Raw genomic sequence first — 19,275 nt, forward strand, 5'->3', positions numbered from 1 at the left:
ATTATATTCATCTTTGGCTCGGTTAACAGTACGTTTAAATACACCAGCGTGAAACTGATAATTTTTCCAATTTGTCGGGCATTGATTATGGAGAAGTGTTTTCCAGGCTGCTTTTCTTTTCCTGTAATCACGCGTACACTCATCATTCCACTAACGACAAGCGCTGCGTTTAGCCGAAGGGATGACAAATTGAGCTTGCTTCCGGGAACCCTCAAGAACCGAACAAATCTTTGAAGCGATTTCCTCGTCATTGGCATTGGCAAGTTTCGAAACGGATGCAAGTAAGACAGTCTTAAATTTATTGTGGTTGACAAATGTGCACACCTGGTATTCTAAAGATGTTATTGGACACATGATTTCAAATGACACAGGAAGATGATCACTGTTGGTTGCTGAGTCAACCGTTAACCACGAAGAAACATTGAGGCCAGCACTACAAAATGTTAAGTCTAACACTGACCGAAAGTGGCCTCTAACAAATGTCACATGTCCTGTGTTCTGACATGAAAGGTTACTATCAATAGCCCATTCCCATAGTCGCTTACCACACAAATCTGTTTTTAGACCCCAGGACACGTGATGCGAATTAAAATCTCCTGCGAACAAAATTTCTTTTCTACAAGCAGCAACAGCCCTATCAAGTTGACGCGTACTTTGCACACCGGTGGGGAAATAGGTATTAATAATTGAAAATGGTTGATATCCTGGGAGACATAAGTCTATCGCCAAAATTTCGCAGTCGGAGTCCATGAATTTAAAAGAAAGGTTTGCCTTATGACAAATTTTATTTGAAGCAAGTATCAATAGTCCTCCGCCTCGCGGGTTACGATCTAATCGGAACGAACGAAAACCTTTCAAATGAAAATTTTTATCTGGTGATAGCCAAGTTTCCTGAAGAAGTATAACATCTGGATTAAGCTGATGAGATAGGTAAAACAAATCTGTTAAAGCTGAGAAGATAGAGCGACAGTTCCACTGCAGTACTTTCAACTGTCCAATGGTGTTGATCGCACAGCAGCGGCAACTGCCGCCTTAAGAAAGCTTTCTTTATTCATAGGCGATGGTTGACTCTTTTTTGGTTTCGGTTTCATAATCTTAGAAATTGGAGATCCCATGCGTTTGGGAGCTCGAGCGTCAAGTTCCATATCTGTGACAGTAAGGGAGTCTGAGGAAGAGGACTCACCCTCGCCTGGTTGAATTGGCGGAGTAGTGTCCGTCGAGTGATCTGTAAATGTAGAAGGCGCTTCTACGTCGTTGCTAGGCATTCGAGGTGTGGCGTTAAGTACTGAGGACTGTAGCTTAGTGGCTTGCAACATTTGAATCATCTGACTGGAAATGATTTGGGCTAAGCATTCTGATAGGCTGGATACCAATTTATCCATAGCCTTAGTCATGGCCTTTTCAACAGCAGCGTCAATTGCTTCCGATAGATTAATATTCGTACTTTTAAGAAGGAGATTAGTGAACATGATTGGTCTTTTCTTTTCGACTTAACTTGTGCAGATGAAGCCTATCGAAAATTTCTTGCTGTCTTTTTACATATATATGCGAAACACTTCCCATTCAAGCAAGTTAAACTATCAAAAATATACGTAAACCATGGGTGACCCCCTCTCTTGCTAGTATGATACGACTTAAGAATAAACTTTATAACTTATTCTTGAAATCAAGAGTGCTGACAGATTTGGCAGAGTTTAAAAAAAATAAGTAACAAGCTGAATCGGGAGCTAAGGCGAGCTAAGGCAACTTACTACGAGAAAATGTTTGCTGAAAGCGCACAGCAATCAACGTCGTTGTATGGCGCTTAATTAATGATTTGCTTGATCGCGGTAAGCGGGACTCCGCACCGGCAAAGATTACCGTTGACAATGTCGAGCTCGCTGGTAAAGAACTTGCGGATCACTTGAATAATCATTTTGTCAATGTGGGTATATCAGCAAACATGCCTTTGCAAGCAGACTTTTCAGGGCTACAACAGGAAAGAAATGCCCCGACAGTATTTTTCTAGCGCCAACGGATGAACAAGAAATTTACACGACATTCATGAATCTAAAGAACAGTAAAGCACTAGACATTGACAACATTCAAATAAAACCTATAAAATATGTCTTAGATTGCATTACTCCTGCGCTCAGCCACATTTTTAATTTGATACTTGAGTCAGGTGTTTTTCCAGACGATATGAAAAGAGGCAGAGTGACTGTTTTGTTTAAGGGTGGTGACAGTGACCTGGTGACTAATTATAGACCTATATCTATTATTCCTGTGTTTTCTAAGGGATTAGAAAAATTAATCTATACGCGTATATCTGCCTTCTTCTGCTCCAGAAATATAATCACTGACTTTCAGTTTGGTTTTAGGAAAGGAAGGTCAACGGAGACGGCCCTATTAACACTTAAGGAAATGATATTGCAAAATTTTGAACGAAATCTTTTCACGTTAGCTGTTTTTCTTGATTTCAGTAAGGCTTTCGATTGCATTAATCATACCATCTTACTGCTTAAGCTAGAATCATACGGAATCCGGGGCACGTCACTTCAGTTGATAAAGTCATACCTGCAAAACAGACAGCAATGCGTTCAATTAAGCAGTCATACGTCATCATATTTACCTGTTTTAAATGGTGTGCCCCAGGGAAGCGTACTGGGGCCGCTATTATTTAATGCTTACATTAATGACATCGTGGATATTGATCCCAGTGTCAGCTTTGTTATATATGCCGATGACACGAACTTACTTTTTTCAGGCCCTGACGCAAATGAGTTAATTATTCGGTGTAATAAGTTATTGAACAAGCTTTTCTTGTGGTCTAGCAAAAATTTATTGAAAATTAATCCACTGAAAACAAAAGCCATCGTATTCCGAGCAAAAAACAAAATATTTTCATCAACACAAGCGTTAGCTTATGCAGGTGAAGACATTCTTTTTGTAGATGAACATAAAATTCTTGGTGTCACGTTTTCATCAAACCTCAGCTGGAACCAACACGTCGTTGATATCTGCAAAAAAGCCTCTAGTGTAGTCGGTGTGCTAGCTCGTTGTAGACATATCTTACCCGCAAAGGTGAAACTACAGATATACAATGCTCTTTTTCTTTCGCACATAAATTACTGCAGTTTGGTGTGGGCAACCACGACAAAAACTAACATAATGAAACTTCAGACCATGCAAAAAAAGTCATTAGACATGTCGCTAATTTAGATTATTTGGCATCAACACAACTTGTGTGTCGGGACTACGGTATTATTAAAGTGGAATATATGTATATCTTTCGCATTCTGCGATCCTACTATTTTTCTTCCATTTCGTTTAAACAATTCATTAAAAATACCGCATGTCTAACTGCAAAAAATGTTTTCTTAGGAACAAGAAGCAATGATGTTTGGTTTGTTCCGAGGTTTCGCAATAATTACAAATCTCAAACATTGCAATACAACCTACCAAACATTCTCAATAAATACAGTCATGTAAACAGTTTCTCATTAAAAGAACTGCGATCCTTTTTTGTAAATATAGGCTAACTTTTTTGACGTTGTAAAATGTGCTGTCTGTACGATTTCACTTTTCTTTCAGTTTGTGCATCCATGCTGTACCGAATAGGTTATATGATGAAAAACATATAGCAAAAATAGTATCTGTATAATTTTTTTTGTCTGACATCTGATGTACATTGTATGATGCAGGACATACACAAGGAGCAAATTTGTATATATCTTCCCTGATATTTTGTCATTATTTTTTTTTATTTTTATTATTTTATTTTTGGCAATAATGGTGTTATGGTTGTTGGATTCTTCTTCCGTGTTTTTTTGCTCGCGTCCATGTAACTATATTTCTGTGATATGTTAGTATCAGGATGTTTTCGTAGTAATGTATATATATATATGTTTTTCTTGCACCGTATTTGGTATTGTAATGCTAGCTTATGGTCTTTATTGTTATTACACATCTTTTTTCATTGTCCCAACTGCCTTGTATAGGGTTCACTGGCCTCGTCAAGCTGTCCATAAACAGCTTTTAGCCAGTGAACCTCTCCAGAACCTGTTTCTTTCTAGGAAATAAAAATGATTTGATTTGATTTGATTACTTGGAGTGTTGCGGGCTGTAACACCAGAGTATCCGAAGGCCCTGTCTTTAACGACTGCAATTGCATCTCTTCGGGAGCAACGACGGCGGTCGATTACTTCAAGAATTTGAGTTTCTTGGGCGCGAGCTGAGCAATTAGAATAGCCTGCTGGGTGTGTTCCCCCGCAGAGGCAGCAGTTTTCAGATTGCGCAGAGCACTCACTTGAGGGATGACCATCTCCACAGGTGCGGCAGCGTAGGCTCGACTTGCAACCTCCTGCGCTGTGCCCGAATCTCCAACAATTCTGACATTGATTGGACGTGACGCGAGTGGTTCTACACGAACACAAGAGGCCACGCATTGATTTCGGACGGACATGATGTGCCCACAAACGTGGCAATTACTGACTCAGTCGGAATCCTCTCATTATTTACGAGGCGATTGCAACGATAAATAGCAATGACACCTGCTGCGGAGAGCTTGTCCAGGGTTTCAGTTGGACTTAAGTGGGAGTCTACGCCCCGTACGAGGCCCTTGGTGCACGCAAGGTGAGGCGGAATAAAAGTTCTCACCGGGATGGAAGCGAATGAAGTGCATTTCAGTAGATCTTCAACACAGGTCTGGTCCGGTGACCGACACAGTATACCTCCGCGTCCGAACGCTCGCACGTCAGTGATGGTCTGGAAGTGGTTGGACATGGTCTTAAGTTACTTCTGGACGGCTTGTGGGTTCGTCAGCCTGATGGAACCTCCATTGGTAGGCACGAGCGCAACAGGAATGGTGCTTACGCCACTGCGAAAAAACAAATCTAAAGGTAATTCATTAGATGGCAGGGATGCTGACCAGGCGGATCGCGCCTGGCCGGGACAATTGGTCGACATCAGCCCAAGATGGCTGATGCAAGGAATGTGAATAAATCAGGGATTAAATAAAGGTAGTTAGAAACCTGAAACCACCCGATACACAGCCAAAATACCACTGCAGGCCAACGAAGCTTGGAGAGGCACCGGAACGCCGCAGGAACGCCGCAGCTCGGTTACCGCACTGTTCATGTATAGCCCGATCAAGCGTTCTTCAAGCGTTCAAGGGGACGGTTCTCCAGCTGGCGCGGGATCTTCGACTTCGTCGTCTTCTCCGTTCTTGCTGGGCACCCAATGATGATTGTTGGCTGGCTCAAAACACCCCAGGTGGCATTATTCCCCCTCCCAATGAAGCATCGACTCGATGCTCAAACAGAAGACGTACATGGAAAGTACACAAATGAGGTAAGACGCACAAAAAAATGTAAACGTGCTAGCCCAGATACGGACATGCACACTAGGCAAAAAATGCGTTCTGTGGTCGGGAAAAACAATTCGCTTCGGAGTTCTTCGGAGGACGATGCGACTACAGCAAAAAGTTTGTTCAACAGTACGCTATGTGAACATCACCGTGTAAAATACGGCTTGAGGCGGACGACATGTACAATCTCTGCACGGGGTAATCGGCGCTTGGACGATGGCAGGTCTCCGTCAGGAATCACTTCATAGTTCACGTCGCTAACACGCCTTAGCACTGTGTACGGTCCGAAGTACTTGCTCAGGAGTTTCTCGCTGAGGCCTCGCCGTCTAATGGGGGTCCAAACCCAAACTTGGTCGCCGGGCTCATAGGTAACTTGTCGATGGTGGAGATTGTACCTTATTGCATCTGTAGACTGCTGCTGTCTTATGTGCACACGGGCCAGTTGACGTGCTTCCTCGGCGCGCTGAATGTACTCCTCGACGTCAGGAGCTAACTGGTCGAGCTCATCGATGTCGTCATACGGAATCATGGCGTCGAGCATAGTTTGGACATCTCGACCATAAACGAGACGAAACGGCGTGAATCGTGTAGTTTCCTGCGTGGCAGTGTTGTACGCAAACGTTACGTACGGCAGGATTTCGTCCCACGTTTTGTGTTGCACATCCACGTACATAGATATCATGTCTGCCAGTGTTTTGTTTAGTCTTTCTGTGAAGCCGTTAGTCTGAGAGTGGTATGCAGTGGCCTTTCGATGACTCGTATAACTCAACTTGAAGATGTCGTCCAGGAGCTTCGCCGTAAATGCGGTCCCTCGGTCAGTGATGATGAATGACGGTGCGCCATGCCGAAGCACAATGTGATGCATAAAAAACTGGGCAGCCTGAGATGCTGTCCCGCGTGGTAGTGCCTTCGTCTCAGCGTAACGCGTCAAGTAATCAGTTGCGACAATGATCCACTTATTGCCGGAGGAAGACAAGGGAAATGGACCAAGAAGGTCCATTCCAACTTGATCAAACGGCGTACGCGGAGGGTCGATGGGTTGTAGAAGGCCTGCAGGCTTGAAGGGGGGTGACTTGCGGCGCTGGCATTCACGACATCCTTTCACGTAGCGTTTGACGCAAGCAGTCAGTCTAGGCCAGTAGTACAATTTTCGTACCCTGTCCAGAGTCCTTGAGTAGCCCAAGTGACCAGATGTCGGCTCGTCGTGGCAGGCTAATAGAATGTCGTCGCGAAGGGCTTGAGGCACTACTAGAAGATGTGGTTTGTCGCCGGCAGCTGTGTTTCTTTTGTATAAGATGCCCTCTCGTAGGCAAAACGACGACAACCGTCGCGAAATCGAGCGAGGAATGGACGCGATGCCGCCTTCTAAGTGATAGATGATGGGCCTTAACTCAGTGTCCGATCGCTGTTTAGCGAGCAGATCCGGCCCGCTGAGGGCTCCCAGGAAGGCGCTGTCATCTTCCTCGTCAGGATTCTCAGATTCAACAGGTGCTCGTGATAGCGTGTCAGCATCTTCATGTTTTCTGCCTGACTTGTATACGATGGTGATGTTAAATTCCTGGAGTCGTAGACTCCAACGCGCTAATCGTCCAGAAGAGTCTCGAAGGTTGGCCAACCAGCATAAAGCGTGATGATCAGTCACAACTTTAAATGGCCGCCCGTAGAGATACGGCCTAAACTTTGTAGTAGCCCAAATGACCGCGAGGCACTCCTTCTCTGTGGTGGAATAATTGGACCTCGGCGCGTGACAGAGTGCGGCTCGCGTAGGCTATAACCCGTTCAGTCCCGTCTTGCCTTTGCACCAGGATAGCTCCGAGACCGATATTGCTGGCGTCAGTGCGTACTTCTGTGTCGCGTCCTCATCGAAATGACCAAGCACGGGATGAGAAGACAATCGACGTTGTAGCTCCGCAAAGGCGGTCTGTTGTTCATCAGTCCAGAGGAATGGCACGTCGTCACGCGTAAGGCGAAATAGCGGCTCTGCAATCTTCGAAAATTTTCAATGAAGCGTCGATAATATGCGCACAAGCCCAAAAATCGTCTGACACCTTTCTTGTCTGTTGGAGCTGGAAAAGCAGCTACGGCAGCAGTCTTCATCGGGGTCGGGCCGAACACCTGCCGCGCTCACGACGTGTCCGAGAAACTTCAGTTCCTCGTAACCAAAATGGCATTTCTCTGGCTTGAGGGTAAGGTCAGCCGATCGAATGGCTTCGAGTACATTCCGAAGGCGTCGAAGGTGCTCGTCAAAAGATTCCGAAAAGACAACGACATGATCGAGATAGACGAGGCAGCTTTTCCATTTGAGGTCAGCGAGAATGGTATCCATCATTCGCTGGAATGTGGCTGGAGCGGAACAGAGGCCGAAAGGGAGTACTCGAAATTCGTAAAGGCCGTCCGCAGTAACAAAGGCAGTTTTTTCGCGGTCCCGTTCATCTACTTCAATCTGCCAGTAGCCACTTTTCAGATCGATAGAGGAGAAATACTTCGCGTGCCTCAGCCTGTCCAGAGAATCGTCGACACGAGGCAACGGGTACACGTCTTTCTTTGTGACGTTGTTTAGCTTCCGGTAGTCAACACAAAACCGAAGCGTGCCATCTTTCTTTTTAACAAGCACGACTGGCGATGACCAGGGGCTGCATGAAGGCTGTATTACGCCGTCTTGAAGCATTTCCTTCACCTGCGTTTGAATGGCATGTCGTTCGGTTTGGGAGACACGATAAGGCTGTTGCCGTATGGGGTGCGCGTCGTCATAGGTGATGATACGGTGTTTCGTAATCGCCGTTTGACGTATCTTCGACGACCGTGCAAAGCAAGAGTGAAACTCGAGTAACAGCTCGCGCAAGGGTTGTTTGTTGTCTTCAGGAAGCGTTGGACTAATGTCGACGTTGCGTAAAGGTGCTTCAGCAGTGTCAATTGCCTCGGAAACAAAACATTCAGTGACATCGGCGATTGGGTAAGCGTAGGCGATGACAGTACCGGGGAAAAGGTGGCGGTGTTCGTAGCTGAAGTTCGTGACAAGAACGTCAGAGTGGCCATCATGAAGATCAATAAGGCTTCTTGCTACGCAAATACCTTGAGAAAGCAGGAGCGAGTGATTGCTTTCTGCGACCGCTTCACCGTGTAAGAGCCTGTCACATGCCACTTGAACCACGACACTTGCACGCGGTGGTAACGTGACAGCGTCGTCGGTAACACGAAGAGGTGCTCGAGGGTGGATGGTGTTGGTCGTCGCTGCGGCGCTCTTTGTCGAGAAAGTGACGAGGCGTTGGCGAATGTCGATGATAGCTCCGTGCTCCCTGAGAAAGTCCATGCCGAATTAGGTCTCGAGAACACTGAGGGAGAATGCTCAAGCTGGCAACAAATGTAGAGCCGCGAATCTCTATTCGTGCCGTGCACATGCCGAGTGGCGTGACAATGTGCCCGCCAGCTGTACGAACTGGCGTTCGATTCCAAGGCGTCGTCACTTTCTTTAGAAGGGTGGCCAGGTTTTCGCTGATTATTGAATAATCCGCTCCAGTGTCCACTAAAGCAGTCAATTCACGACCGTCGAGCAATACAGGAATGTCCAAGGAAATTTTTCTTCCGTAATAAGCAGGTACTGTCGTCGTCGATGTATCGTCGATCCGCGTACGCGTCAGCAGGGGTCCTTGAGTACGTCCAGACTGAGCGGCCTCGCCCCCGAAGGCCGCTGTGGTTAGTTTTTCCCGGCGCGGGCTGGGCGACCGACCCTGCACCACGCTCGAATATGTACGGCGAGTCGGAGAAAACCGACCGCGGCGAAGGGGAGCGTGACTTGTGTCGAGCTGATGAGGATCCGCGCTGCTGGGCAACGTATTCTTCATTGCAGGAGGACGCTGGCCGAACCTAGGGCGCGGCGAGTTTGCTGGGAATCCGCGTAGTCCGAGCTCTCTATATGAGCACTGTCGGTAGACATGCCCAGCTTCGCCACAGTGAAAGCAAAGGGGACGGCGATCAGGTGCCCGCCACACGTCTGATTTTCTTGGGGCCTCCTGTCGGTTGTCGTGGTAATACGAGGCCGCTTGGTCGGGCTGTAGTATGGCCGGGGACGCGGTGCGAAACGGGGAGGAAGGTGGTGCAGGTTGCCGCAAAGCTTGCGAATATGACATACGGGGGCTGTTAGTTCTTACCGGTTGAGCTTCCGTGTTGAAGGGTGGTTCTCTTAGCGCATGCTGGACTTCGTCACGGACAACGCTGGACAAAGAGCTGAGCGTCGGCTGTGAAGGTACCGACAGTTTCTGGAGTTCTTCGCGGATTACGGAACGGATGAGCTCTCGGAAGAAATCGACGTGGCCCCCGAGAGCTCCGAAGAAGTCCGTAGGTGAGGCAGCGTTCACTTGGCGTTCGTATGATGGTGCCCGCTGCCGAAGAGTCTGTTCCATGGTGACGGCCTCGGAAAGAAATTCTGACACAGTCTTGGGAGGACTGCGTACGAGACCACCGAACAGCTGCTCTTTCACTCTGCGCATCAGGTACCGCACCTTCTTTTCTTCTGACATGCTGGGGTCGGCTCGTCGAAGAGACGCGTCATGTCCTCGACATACATTGCGACACCTTCGTTCGGCATTTGAATACGGGACTGGAGATCACGCTCAGCTCGTTCTCGGCGATCAGGGCTCGCATAGGTCTCAAAAAGACGGCGTTTGAATTCTTCCCATGAAGTTAGGGTATCTGCACGGTTCTCATACCAAACACGTGCGCCATCGTTAAGGCTGAAATATCCGTTTTTCAGTTTGTCTACATCGTCCCACTTGTTGAACGCGGCAACACGTTCATAGTGCACCAGCCAATCTTCAACATCCTCATGCATGGCACCGTGGAAGGGATTCGGTGTTCGCGGATTGAGTAGCGTACAATGAATCGGCGTAGTGCCTTCCATACCGGTTGGGGTGGTCGGAGCTGCCATTGTCTCTGGGAGGAGTCCAAACTCAGGGGCTTGTCCACGGATCCTTCTGCTGGCGCGGTGTACAGGCGTAACCACCGGTACGGGACTGGAGCTCCTGCTGCTCGGAGGGGTTTGGTGCATAGATTAGATTGCCCAGCACCTCCACCAGTTTGTCACGCGCTAAGGCAAGCGCAAGCAACAGTACCAGCAGCCAGACACGAAGAATGCCAGACACGAAGGGGACGGTTCTCCAGCTGGCGCGGGATCTTCGACTTCGTCGTCTTCTCCGTTCTTGCTGGGCACCCAATGATGATTGTTGGCTGGCTCAAAACACCAGGTGGCAATACGATTTTAATATAACAAAGTTTCACTGCCACCGCGAAGGAATACGGAGTCAATAAAAGCAAACTTCTGCAAACACAGATGGTCAAATGGTTGAATTACAAGCAGCTGCTTGTGATCGCTGCTATCAAATTGTGTGTGATGTCCAAAGCGGAGAAGCGTCTTGTTACATTGTCGGGATATGGGGGGATGCCAACGGCCCTCTGCCTCGACACACCGAGCCCGCGGTTGTCGCATGCCTGCGCATCAACCGCAGTCCGGTACAAGCTCGAGGAAACAAAAGACGACAACCACGTGTACACTCGGAAAGCATTTATTACGACTGCAACTAACACTTCGAGCAGGCCAGCTAGCTATAGTTGACATCGCTGAGGGTTCCCTCGAAGAGAATACACTAGGTAATACGAGGGGGGGGGCCGCGGCCTTTGCCGCGGCAAGAACGCGGTTGACTAACCACGTGCGGGTATACGGGAGCGGCGGCAGAGACTTCCGCCGTCGCCGCTTGCTGGAGACCAAAGCGACCCGGGCGATATCAGCGGGATCTCGCGTGACCCACCTGGGTGGCGCTGATAGCACTTGCGATTCCCGTGCGCTGCGCCCGTGGATGGAAAGTTTCCCCTCTCCCAACTCTCCCTGGCACGCATGCGCTTGACGCGACGTTCGCTGCCCGTGCGGCAGTTATGGGACCTGAGGGTTCCCACATCCCTCCACCCTTAAATATTGCCCTACGGTGGAGAAATCGCTGGAACGACGGCATTGACAAAGTATCCGGGCAGATGCGATGGTAAACTCCGGCAGGAAATGTCCGAATCCACGTTGATAGGCAGCACAGTCCTGTGTGGCGGCCGCCCACATGTGGCAGCCGTCACAGTTGTTGACGATGACGGGGGCTGAAGATGGCTTGCCCTCAAGATGCGCGCCGCAATGTCCACCCGGGAACAGCGGGTCAGGACTTTCTCGAAGCGGCGCGCGTGCCAGCACGATGAAGCTCGCACCGACGCATCCTCGTGGGAGTGTATGATGGTGGGCCTCCCTATTTGTGGCTGCCATGTGCTGCTGCATCGGGCTGCGAACAGGGAGGGGCCTCCGCTGCAATCTGAGGCCGAGGCACCAGGCAGGGACGTGGATGATGGCAGCAATAGCAAGTCATGACGGTTTCACTCGTTCTGCAAAGTCACTCAAATGCACTCCACAAACACTTAGAATTAAGGCAGTAGAGGCCGCCGCAGCGTCGGCCGTCTGACACGATGCTGAACCACCCGTCTACCGCATAGCTTTATGTGGCAACGAGAAAAAAAAAAAACAATCCAGTTCGTTTGAATTAAGTTATTCGCTTCGACCGAATTTTTCCGGTCCGATACAGCGCGAAAGTGGGCGATGCTCGTATGAACAAAGCGCTCTCTGGTCCCCCGAGATTTCGGTTATTCCGCCCGCAAGATATTGAGTTCATCTGAACAAAATAAGCTTTCTATTTCGAACGAGGTTTCTCCGCTCGGGCGAGTATAGTAGAACTAGCGAATCCGGTTGCACCCGCTAAATGTCGTGGCATGGTGGCCTTCGAACGTGCGACCGGCAGCTCCGCATAGCCTTAGGCCTAATCGCGTCCATGACGGATACCAATGCCACAAAAGACCCATAAAGGGTTCCAATGAGCCGCCGCGAGGAGAGCAGGCCTAGCTAAGCGGTCCCCGCTCGCTGCTCAACACGCAGCTTTCGAGCCGACTCCTGGGACTGCGCCCCGCTGACGTCCTAGCCAGCGTTTCCGGCGCCCGGTTCCCAGAGCCAAAGATACAGAAAGGAGGCTGTTTACATATGTACAGGGGAAAATCGACCACCGCGCCAGCTGCTGCACTCACTCGCTTCGGGCGTACTCTTAAAAGAAAACTTGCTGCAAATCTTAGCGTCTACACGAGTTCGGCGACACTGGCGCAGCGTTAACTCGCCCTCAAGAAAGCACACACAGATCTAGCTAGCAATCACGCCTTCGGTTGAGGCCTAACGCTTGTCCCGACAGATCGTCGTCCCGTTTTCCAAGAGCTTGCCCCACGTTGGGAACGCCGAAATGTCGGGATAAGGGAGGGATGCCAACGGCCCTCTGCCTCGACACACCGAGCCCCGCGGTTGGCGTATGCCTGCGCATCAACCGCGGTCCCGGTACAAGCTCGAGGAAACAATAGACGACAACCACGTGTACACTCGGAAACCATTTATTACGACTGCAACTAACACTTCGAGCAGGCCAGCTAGCTATAGTTGACATCGCTGAGGGTTCCCTCGAAGAGAATAATACACTAGGTCATGGGTTCTCAAAGTGGGTTCCGCGGAACCTACGGATTCCGCAGGCCCCTGCTCGGGGTTCCGCGAGCCACTGATCATTTTCCCTGGTCCTGCTCCCGACAAGTGTCTAAAACGGCGAACACGAGGTGCGCTTGATCCAAATAACCTCCATTACCCATGCCCGAGTGTCAAAAAGTACATCACAGTGCGTAACAGCAACGCGCGAACTGCGCAATAAATACGCAAGCAGCTTGTAGCCACCCAACCTCTGAGAACGGGCAGCGCGCCTAAGCTTTCGCACTTGAATCTCGGAGGCCATAACTTACCACCATGCGCCTTTCTCCTATTTGTAGATAGGGTAGGTGCCGATAGCGTGCGCACTGACCTATACGTTGAAGGAAAAAAAAAAAAACGCGGAGCACCGCAAATGCGCGCCGCAGAAGAGCAAGAACGGCGTAGCGTCCAACCGAAACGAAGCGGCGCAGTCCGCATCGCCGTGGTTCTCAGCTTGCAGCGTGGTCCGCAGCGGCAATCGTACGCGGCACGTAACTGACAGCAACGCTGAAGCGCTTCGTGCCTAATTGTGCCCTTAAAGACTTTATTCTTGCATTTATCGCCGCGCGTAACACCGCGTTGGCGGCTAGCCGCGTGCCTCCATAAGTGCGTAGTCGCCATCTATGATCGCGTCGATAACCACCGCAGTTTCGTCCGCAGCGGTTGCGGCAAATAGTAGTTTGTTTTCACTCGATGCGCGTATCGGCTGCGTGCCTTCACAACTGCGTCGTCGCCTCCCATGGCAGCGTCGATAGCGACCGCAGTTTCGTCCGCACTTCTTGCAGCGAAAGGTAGTTTCGTTTTGACTTGGTGCGTGCGTCAGCCGCCTGCCTTCTGAACCGCAAGATCGCCGTCCATGATCGCGTTGATAGCGGCCGCGGTTTCGTCGACAGCGGTTGCGGCAAGCAGTAGTTTCGCTTTTACTCTGTGCAAAGCTGTCAAAGATAAAAAGCACCGGCTACATCGCGATGGACGAACAATTTGTTCGCGAGCAGCTGAGTGGCGAAAAAATAATCGGGATGTGCGCCCGTTGGTGCAAAGTGCGTCTCAGATGAAAACGCGCGCCGCGAAGGATGTCGCGAGGCCTTCGCCGCTGCTAGCGCTAATCATGAGATGAAGAGAATTTCAGCTTCCGCACTGGTCTTGTGCTAAATAGAAACAAGATTTGACGATTCATTGAGTAAATAAAAGCGTGTTGATGTAGTGCAGCATTTGTTTGTTTTCTTGATACCCTCGATAATTCGGTTAAATCAGGGGGGGGGGGGGGTTCCTTGGCAGTTTATGGAGCTTAGCAGGGTTCCCTGGGATGAACGTACCTGAGAACCCCTGCACTAGGTAAAGAAGGGCTTCCGACTTACCAACTGGGGAATACGGGGGGGCCGCGGCGTTTGCCGCGGCAAGAACGCGGTTGACTAACCACGTGCGGGTATACGGGAGCGGCGGCGGAGACTTCCGCCGTCGCCGCTTGCTGGAGACCAAAGAGACCCGGGCGATATCAGCGGGATCTCGCGTGACCCACCTGGGTGGCGCTGATAGCACTTGCGATTCCCGTGCGCTGCGCCCTTGGATGGAAAGTTTCCCCTCTCCCAACTCTCCCTGGCACGCATGCGCTTGACGCGACGTTCGCTGCCCGTGCGGCGGTTATGGGACCCGAGGGTTCCCACAACATGTAAAGTAGGGGTGCGCAGTCCTCCCACTCCTGCACCGAAGTGCATGAAAATTGGCTACTACACATTACAGGTGTGGCCGCAGTGGTCTGCAGACTCGGCGTAGAGCGCGTGACTAAAGTGGCTTCGTAAATCGAACTTCACGTTATCTATACATCGCCAACCGATAATCCGGCTCAATGAGGACGGCCTAAAAGTCTGCATAATTGAGAGTCTGAAATATCCAAATTCATCAGAAAGCTAGTGACTTTATTCCACGAGTCATTAAAGTACCGTATTCTCGGATGAACACTTTTGGGGATACGTTCACGTTTACGGGATTACGCTTCACTAACATCAGACACATCAGCATCACAGAGCGCCGCCGTTCTTGGCACTGTGCCAGGGTCGCTATCGTCTATCAACATGTCTGGTGCTAGTCGCGCAAAATGTTGCGAAAGTGAAGTTATCCCCGAAAGGGATCGTCCAAAAATGAAGTAGAAGTTCGTCAGTGCGTTCCTGCACGCACGTACGCTTGCCTACAATTTGGTCAGTTCGTATCTCTATCATTGTCATGCTGTCGCCACAGATAGACGAAAGTACAATCGATGCATGCACCGAACCTTAATTTCTTAATTCAAATATTAATTGGATTATTTTGTTACATTGATTAGTTCATTACAGCAAATTTAGACTACATTATTCACGACAATGATACTTGCGCACAAAGGGCCGCCTGCTCATGTGCTTGACGTTTCCACATACGTTACTGTGGATAATGGGTCATTCATTACACTGTGCTAAAGCATTCTAACTGGTCCACATTGTGCTGTTTCAAGGAATGAGAGACGCGTATTTCGGGAGAGCTGTGTTGGTTCAAATCAACCCTCAGATGCACATTCTGGTAACGGATGGAACCATTGGACCTGATGTCCCTCGACAAGTTGTGTATTTCTGAAAGAAACTTCAACGGTGTGACTACGCCCCTTTCCTCATAATTGTGTGTCTCGTTTTCTCGCCAATCTACACCTTGTGTCAGCCATGCGCATCTGTGTTCTGCATAGGACTCCTGTGAGGTAGCTTTCTTGTGAAGCCCAACTGGTCTGGTTATTGAGTTTGGTGAATCTGGAAAGGGTTCTGATGCATTGCATTTCGAGCTTGGTTCTAATAAAATCCTGAATGCTTTGTCAACTTTGCACACACAAGCGCCATGCTGCAGTCATCTCAGCATGGTTTTGTTTGAGACAAACAAGCCTCAGACAGAAGCTGAGAGTGCTTACCAGTAAACGTTGTGCCGCTGTCGCGTTCAGGGTCAGTGGAGCTGCTGGGTGCGATGGCGTACTGTGCGCCCAAGCAGCTGTCGTCCTGCCTGCCCTCCATCGTGCCCAAGCTCATCGAGGTGCTGTCGGACTCGCACGTCAAAGTGCAGCGGGCGGGCGCCCAGGCTCTCAAGCAGATTGGTTCCGTCATCAAGAACCCAGAGATCCAGGTACGTCTCTCCCGTTGTTGTCGACACCTCTCATTTGCATTGGTCTTAGTGCTGCTGCACGAAAACATAAAGAGAAGCTTTTTTTGACTACCTTCCTGGGGTTTGCAGTGGGTCGGTTGGAGCATTCAACTCAATCTGTTACTCAACCAAAAAAATGGCATGGCTGATGGTGGAATTCGATCCAATATCCCCAGACACAATAGCACGACGCTCTTGACTATTGGAGCACAAGCGCAGGCTTCTAATAAACTCTAAATATTCAGCTTTACCACTCTTCACTCGTGGCGACCAGTACTTCGACATGTTGAACCCTGCATTAACACTCACAAATGCCATGAAAGGGCTTAAAATCGCTTCTCTAAATGAAATCATATCGATTGGCAAATGTGCTCAATATACACAGGGTGACAGCTGTGTGTGGCTACACCTAAAGACGAAAGAAATGACCATATTGCGTGGGATATTTGAATGGCTCATGATTACTTCTCAGTGTTACCACACTTCACTTGTGGCAGCTTGTCCTGTCAGACCATAGAAACAGTCATTTATGCTTGGAAACACACGAGCATCACAACTAATTCTCGTTTGCCACACACTACTCATGACAGCTGTCACATTTTGACAGTTGAGGTGCTCTTTCCCGCAAGTAAAGTGACGAGGACATAGAAAAAGTGAAAGACATAGATAAAATGATAAAGACAAAGATGAAGGGATAACAGATTATTACGCACTCGCTTTCTGTCTCTCACTCTTATAATAATGGGACAGTGTGTGTGAACGTGAAACAAATGATGGAGCTGGCAGGGTAGGGTATAGGAAGCACAAGGTGTCTGCAATAGCTGTGTAAAGAAAGCGAAATACTAGGGGTTGGCACATGTCCAAAGTTTCGAATACAAATCGAATATTATGCAATAACTACAGTCGAACCCACTTATAACAATCCCAGATATAACAATCTATTGGTTATAATGCCCACATTTCATGGCATTTACGATTCTCCCACCCTGCCCATTGAAACTGCGTCCGGATATAATGAACATTTTCGAAAGTGCCGTACTGTTACAACGAACACTTCAAACCCAGTCGCTGTAGAAGGAGGGCGCACCCGATGTTCCGAAGCACGGAAGTGCAACCGAACTGGATGCACGGCAACGCAGCTCCCTGCTTCAGTCCGACTGCGATGAAGATTTGAACGCTGCGTGTGGATTTCAGGAGCTGCAATGAAAGTCACTCGCTTTTGATCATGCCAGCGTAAACGTGCTTTTAAAGCATGTCTCTAGCATGCGTCAGGGCAAAGCAGTACGGCGGGTGTGGCCTCTGATCATGGAGGCCACGACAGCAGCGCACAAATGCGGAGTTCTCCGTGGGGCACTTTGGTCGCACCACGTGCAATCTTGCGAAGCTACGGCGGCAGCACTCTCGTTTTTGCTGTTTTCTATGCGGCACTATGTGCACTATGTTATGTATGCTGTTTGGACAATTTGGACTAGTGTGAACGAACAGCCTCTCGAGCATTGCTATCAGTATTCGTGTGGCCTGGGTCAGCTTGAATGGACCACTTCTACGAGACACACCACTGCCACGAGAAGCAGGTCTACTGTCTACTCTCGTTACAACAGCCCCTCATAATCTGGCAAAGAATGTCTGTTTTATCCGAAGTCCGTAATGTCCGAAACGAATCACTTCCGAAACTTTGGTCACGATGTATAACAACGTTATTGCAAAGAGTGAGTGACGAACATTCAAAGTAGAAAAAAAAAGTCGCAGTTTCGCCCGAAAGGCGAAGCATCGATTGCAATAGCAGATTATTAGACAGCTACAGTTAAACCTGGATATAACGAAATTTATAAATTCCCGAAAAACTTCGTTATAAAAAGGATTTCGTTATATGCAGGTTCAGCACGAAAATTCGGAAAAGAAACGCTTACCGTATGTATTATCGCTCAAGATTTACTCCCAATACACTGAAGTTGCGATGAACAAAAAAGGTCCCAGTTTCGCCCGAAAGGCGAAGGTCTTTGCGATTGCAACAGAAAACTAGCAGACAGCTATACGAAGTAAGGATAGTACAGTCAAACCTCGTTAATACGTACCCGCTTAATGCGTAATTGCGGTTTAAATGTAGTCGCGAAGATTCCCCCACCCATCCCCCATTGAAGCCCATATATTGACTGACCGTTTAAGCTGTAGTCCCTCATTGCCCACCAAACGGTTAGTGCTACTATTTTTCTTGTTCTTCACGCATAGGCACAAAATCGGCAAAATCTCATGTGCGCAGACGTTCGATTCTCGAGTTGCAACGCCCGGACGACAGTCACCAGCGATAGTGAACTTGCAACATGGCCACCATGACGTAGTTCCTGCCGATTGCCGCACACAAACGCATGGCCTTCGAGATAAGTTCCCGGTAACGCGAAGAAGCTGCCGGTAGGGGGTGCGAATTCAATGTCGCCGTCGGAGTAGTAACCGCCCAGAAGCACATTTTATTGCGAAACGCATTTGTGCTGTCACCGTGGACGTCGCTGTACGCTGTGTGTGCGAGTGAAAGCATGCGGGGATCAGCCGACTTCATCTCGCGCGTACGAAGGAGAGAAGGGAGGGGGGGAGGGGGCGGAAGCGCGCTTCCGCGCTAGGCACGGCAGGGGAGGCGAGAAAGGGAGGCGTTTACTTCGGCGGCCGCCGCCGTATCTTGAAAGCGATCTGCAATGTGGAAAAAGTGTGCGCCCGCGCGGGCTTATCTTCAAAGCGAACTGCAGACAAGGTCAATATCTTGCGTTTCTTCGTCGAAGCACTCATCCTTGGAATGCCACATCAGGTACTGGATGCGTGGACTCGTCATTTCGCACAAGCGTGAGGCGCCGGAAACGAAGAGCGAGCGACACAATGGTGTCGTAGCATTGTATAGTGACACCTAGTGTCCGGTTAGTGAGGTGAAGCGTAGAGACTTGCGCAGTAACCAAAGAGTGGCGCTGCCAGCGCGTTGAAAAAAAAAAAGGGATTTTTTTTTTTTTTCCTTCGGCAACATCAACAGGAAAAGGAGAGTGCCGGCTTGGCGAGCTAGGCCAGCTGCAGCAAGCGGCGGGATCAGGTTTGAATGAAGGGAGAGGGAAAGGTCACGCCCGCAGCGGCAAGATCGCTGGGTCGAGGGATGCAGGCCCGCCTCATGCATGCACACTCGCTCTTGCCTCGCAGTTGCCGTGAATTCGAGCACGCCAAG

General features: G+C 49.2%; 1 protein-coding gene across 1 annotated transcript in view; it reads left to right on the top strand.

Moving 5' to 3' along the window:
- Window positions 1-4,295: 4,295 nt before the first annotated feature.
- LOC119444419 (eIF-2-alpha kinase activator GCN1) overlaps window positions 4,296-19,275 on the top strand; it is an 80,428-nt gene continuing 65,448 nt past the window's right edge. Inside the window, exons 1-2 of the mRNA XM_049664586.1 lie at window positions 4,296-4,311; window positions 15,853-16,058. Coding sequence (XP_049520543.1) covers window positions 4,296-4,311; window positions 15,853-16,058 — 222 coding nt within the window. The remainder of the gene's footprint in view (window positions 4,312-15,852; window positions 16,059-19,275) is intronic.

This window comes from Dermacentor silvarum, chromosome 3 (assembly GCF_013339745.2).
Source record: "Dermacentor silvarum isolate Dsil-2018 chromosome 3, BIME_Dsil_1.4, whole genome shotgun sequence".
In the NCBI taxonomy this organism is placed as follows: domain Eukaryota; kingdom Metazoa; phylum Arthropoda; class Arachnida; order Ixodida; family Ixodidae; genus Dermacentor; species Dermacentor silvarum.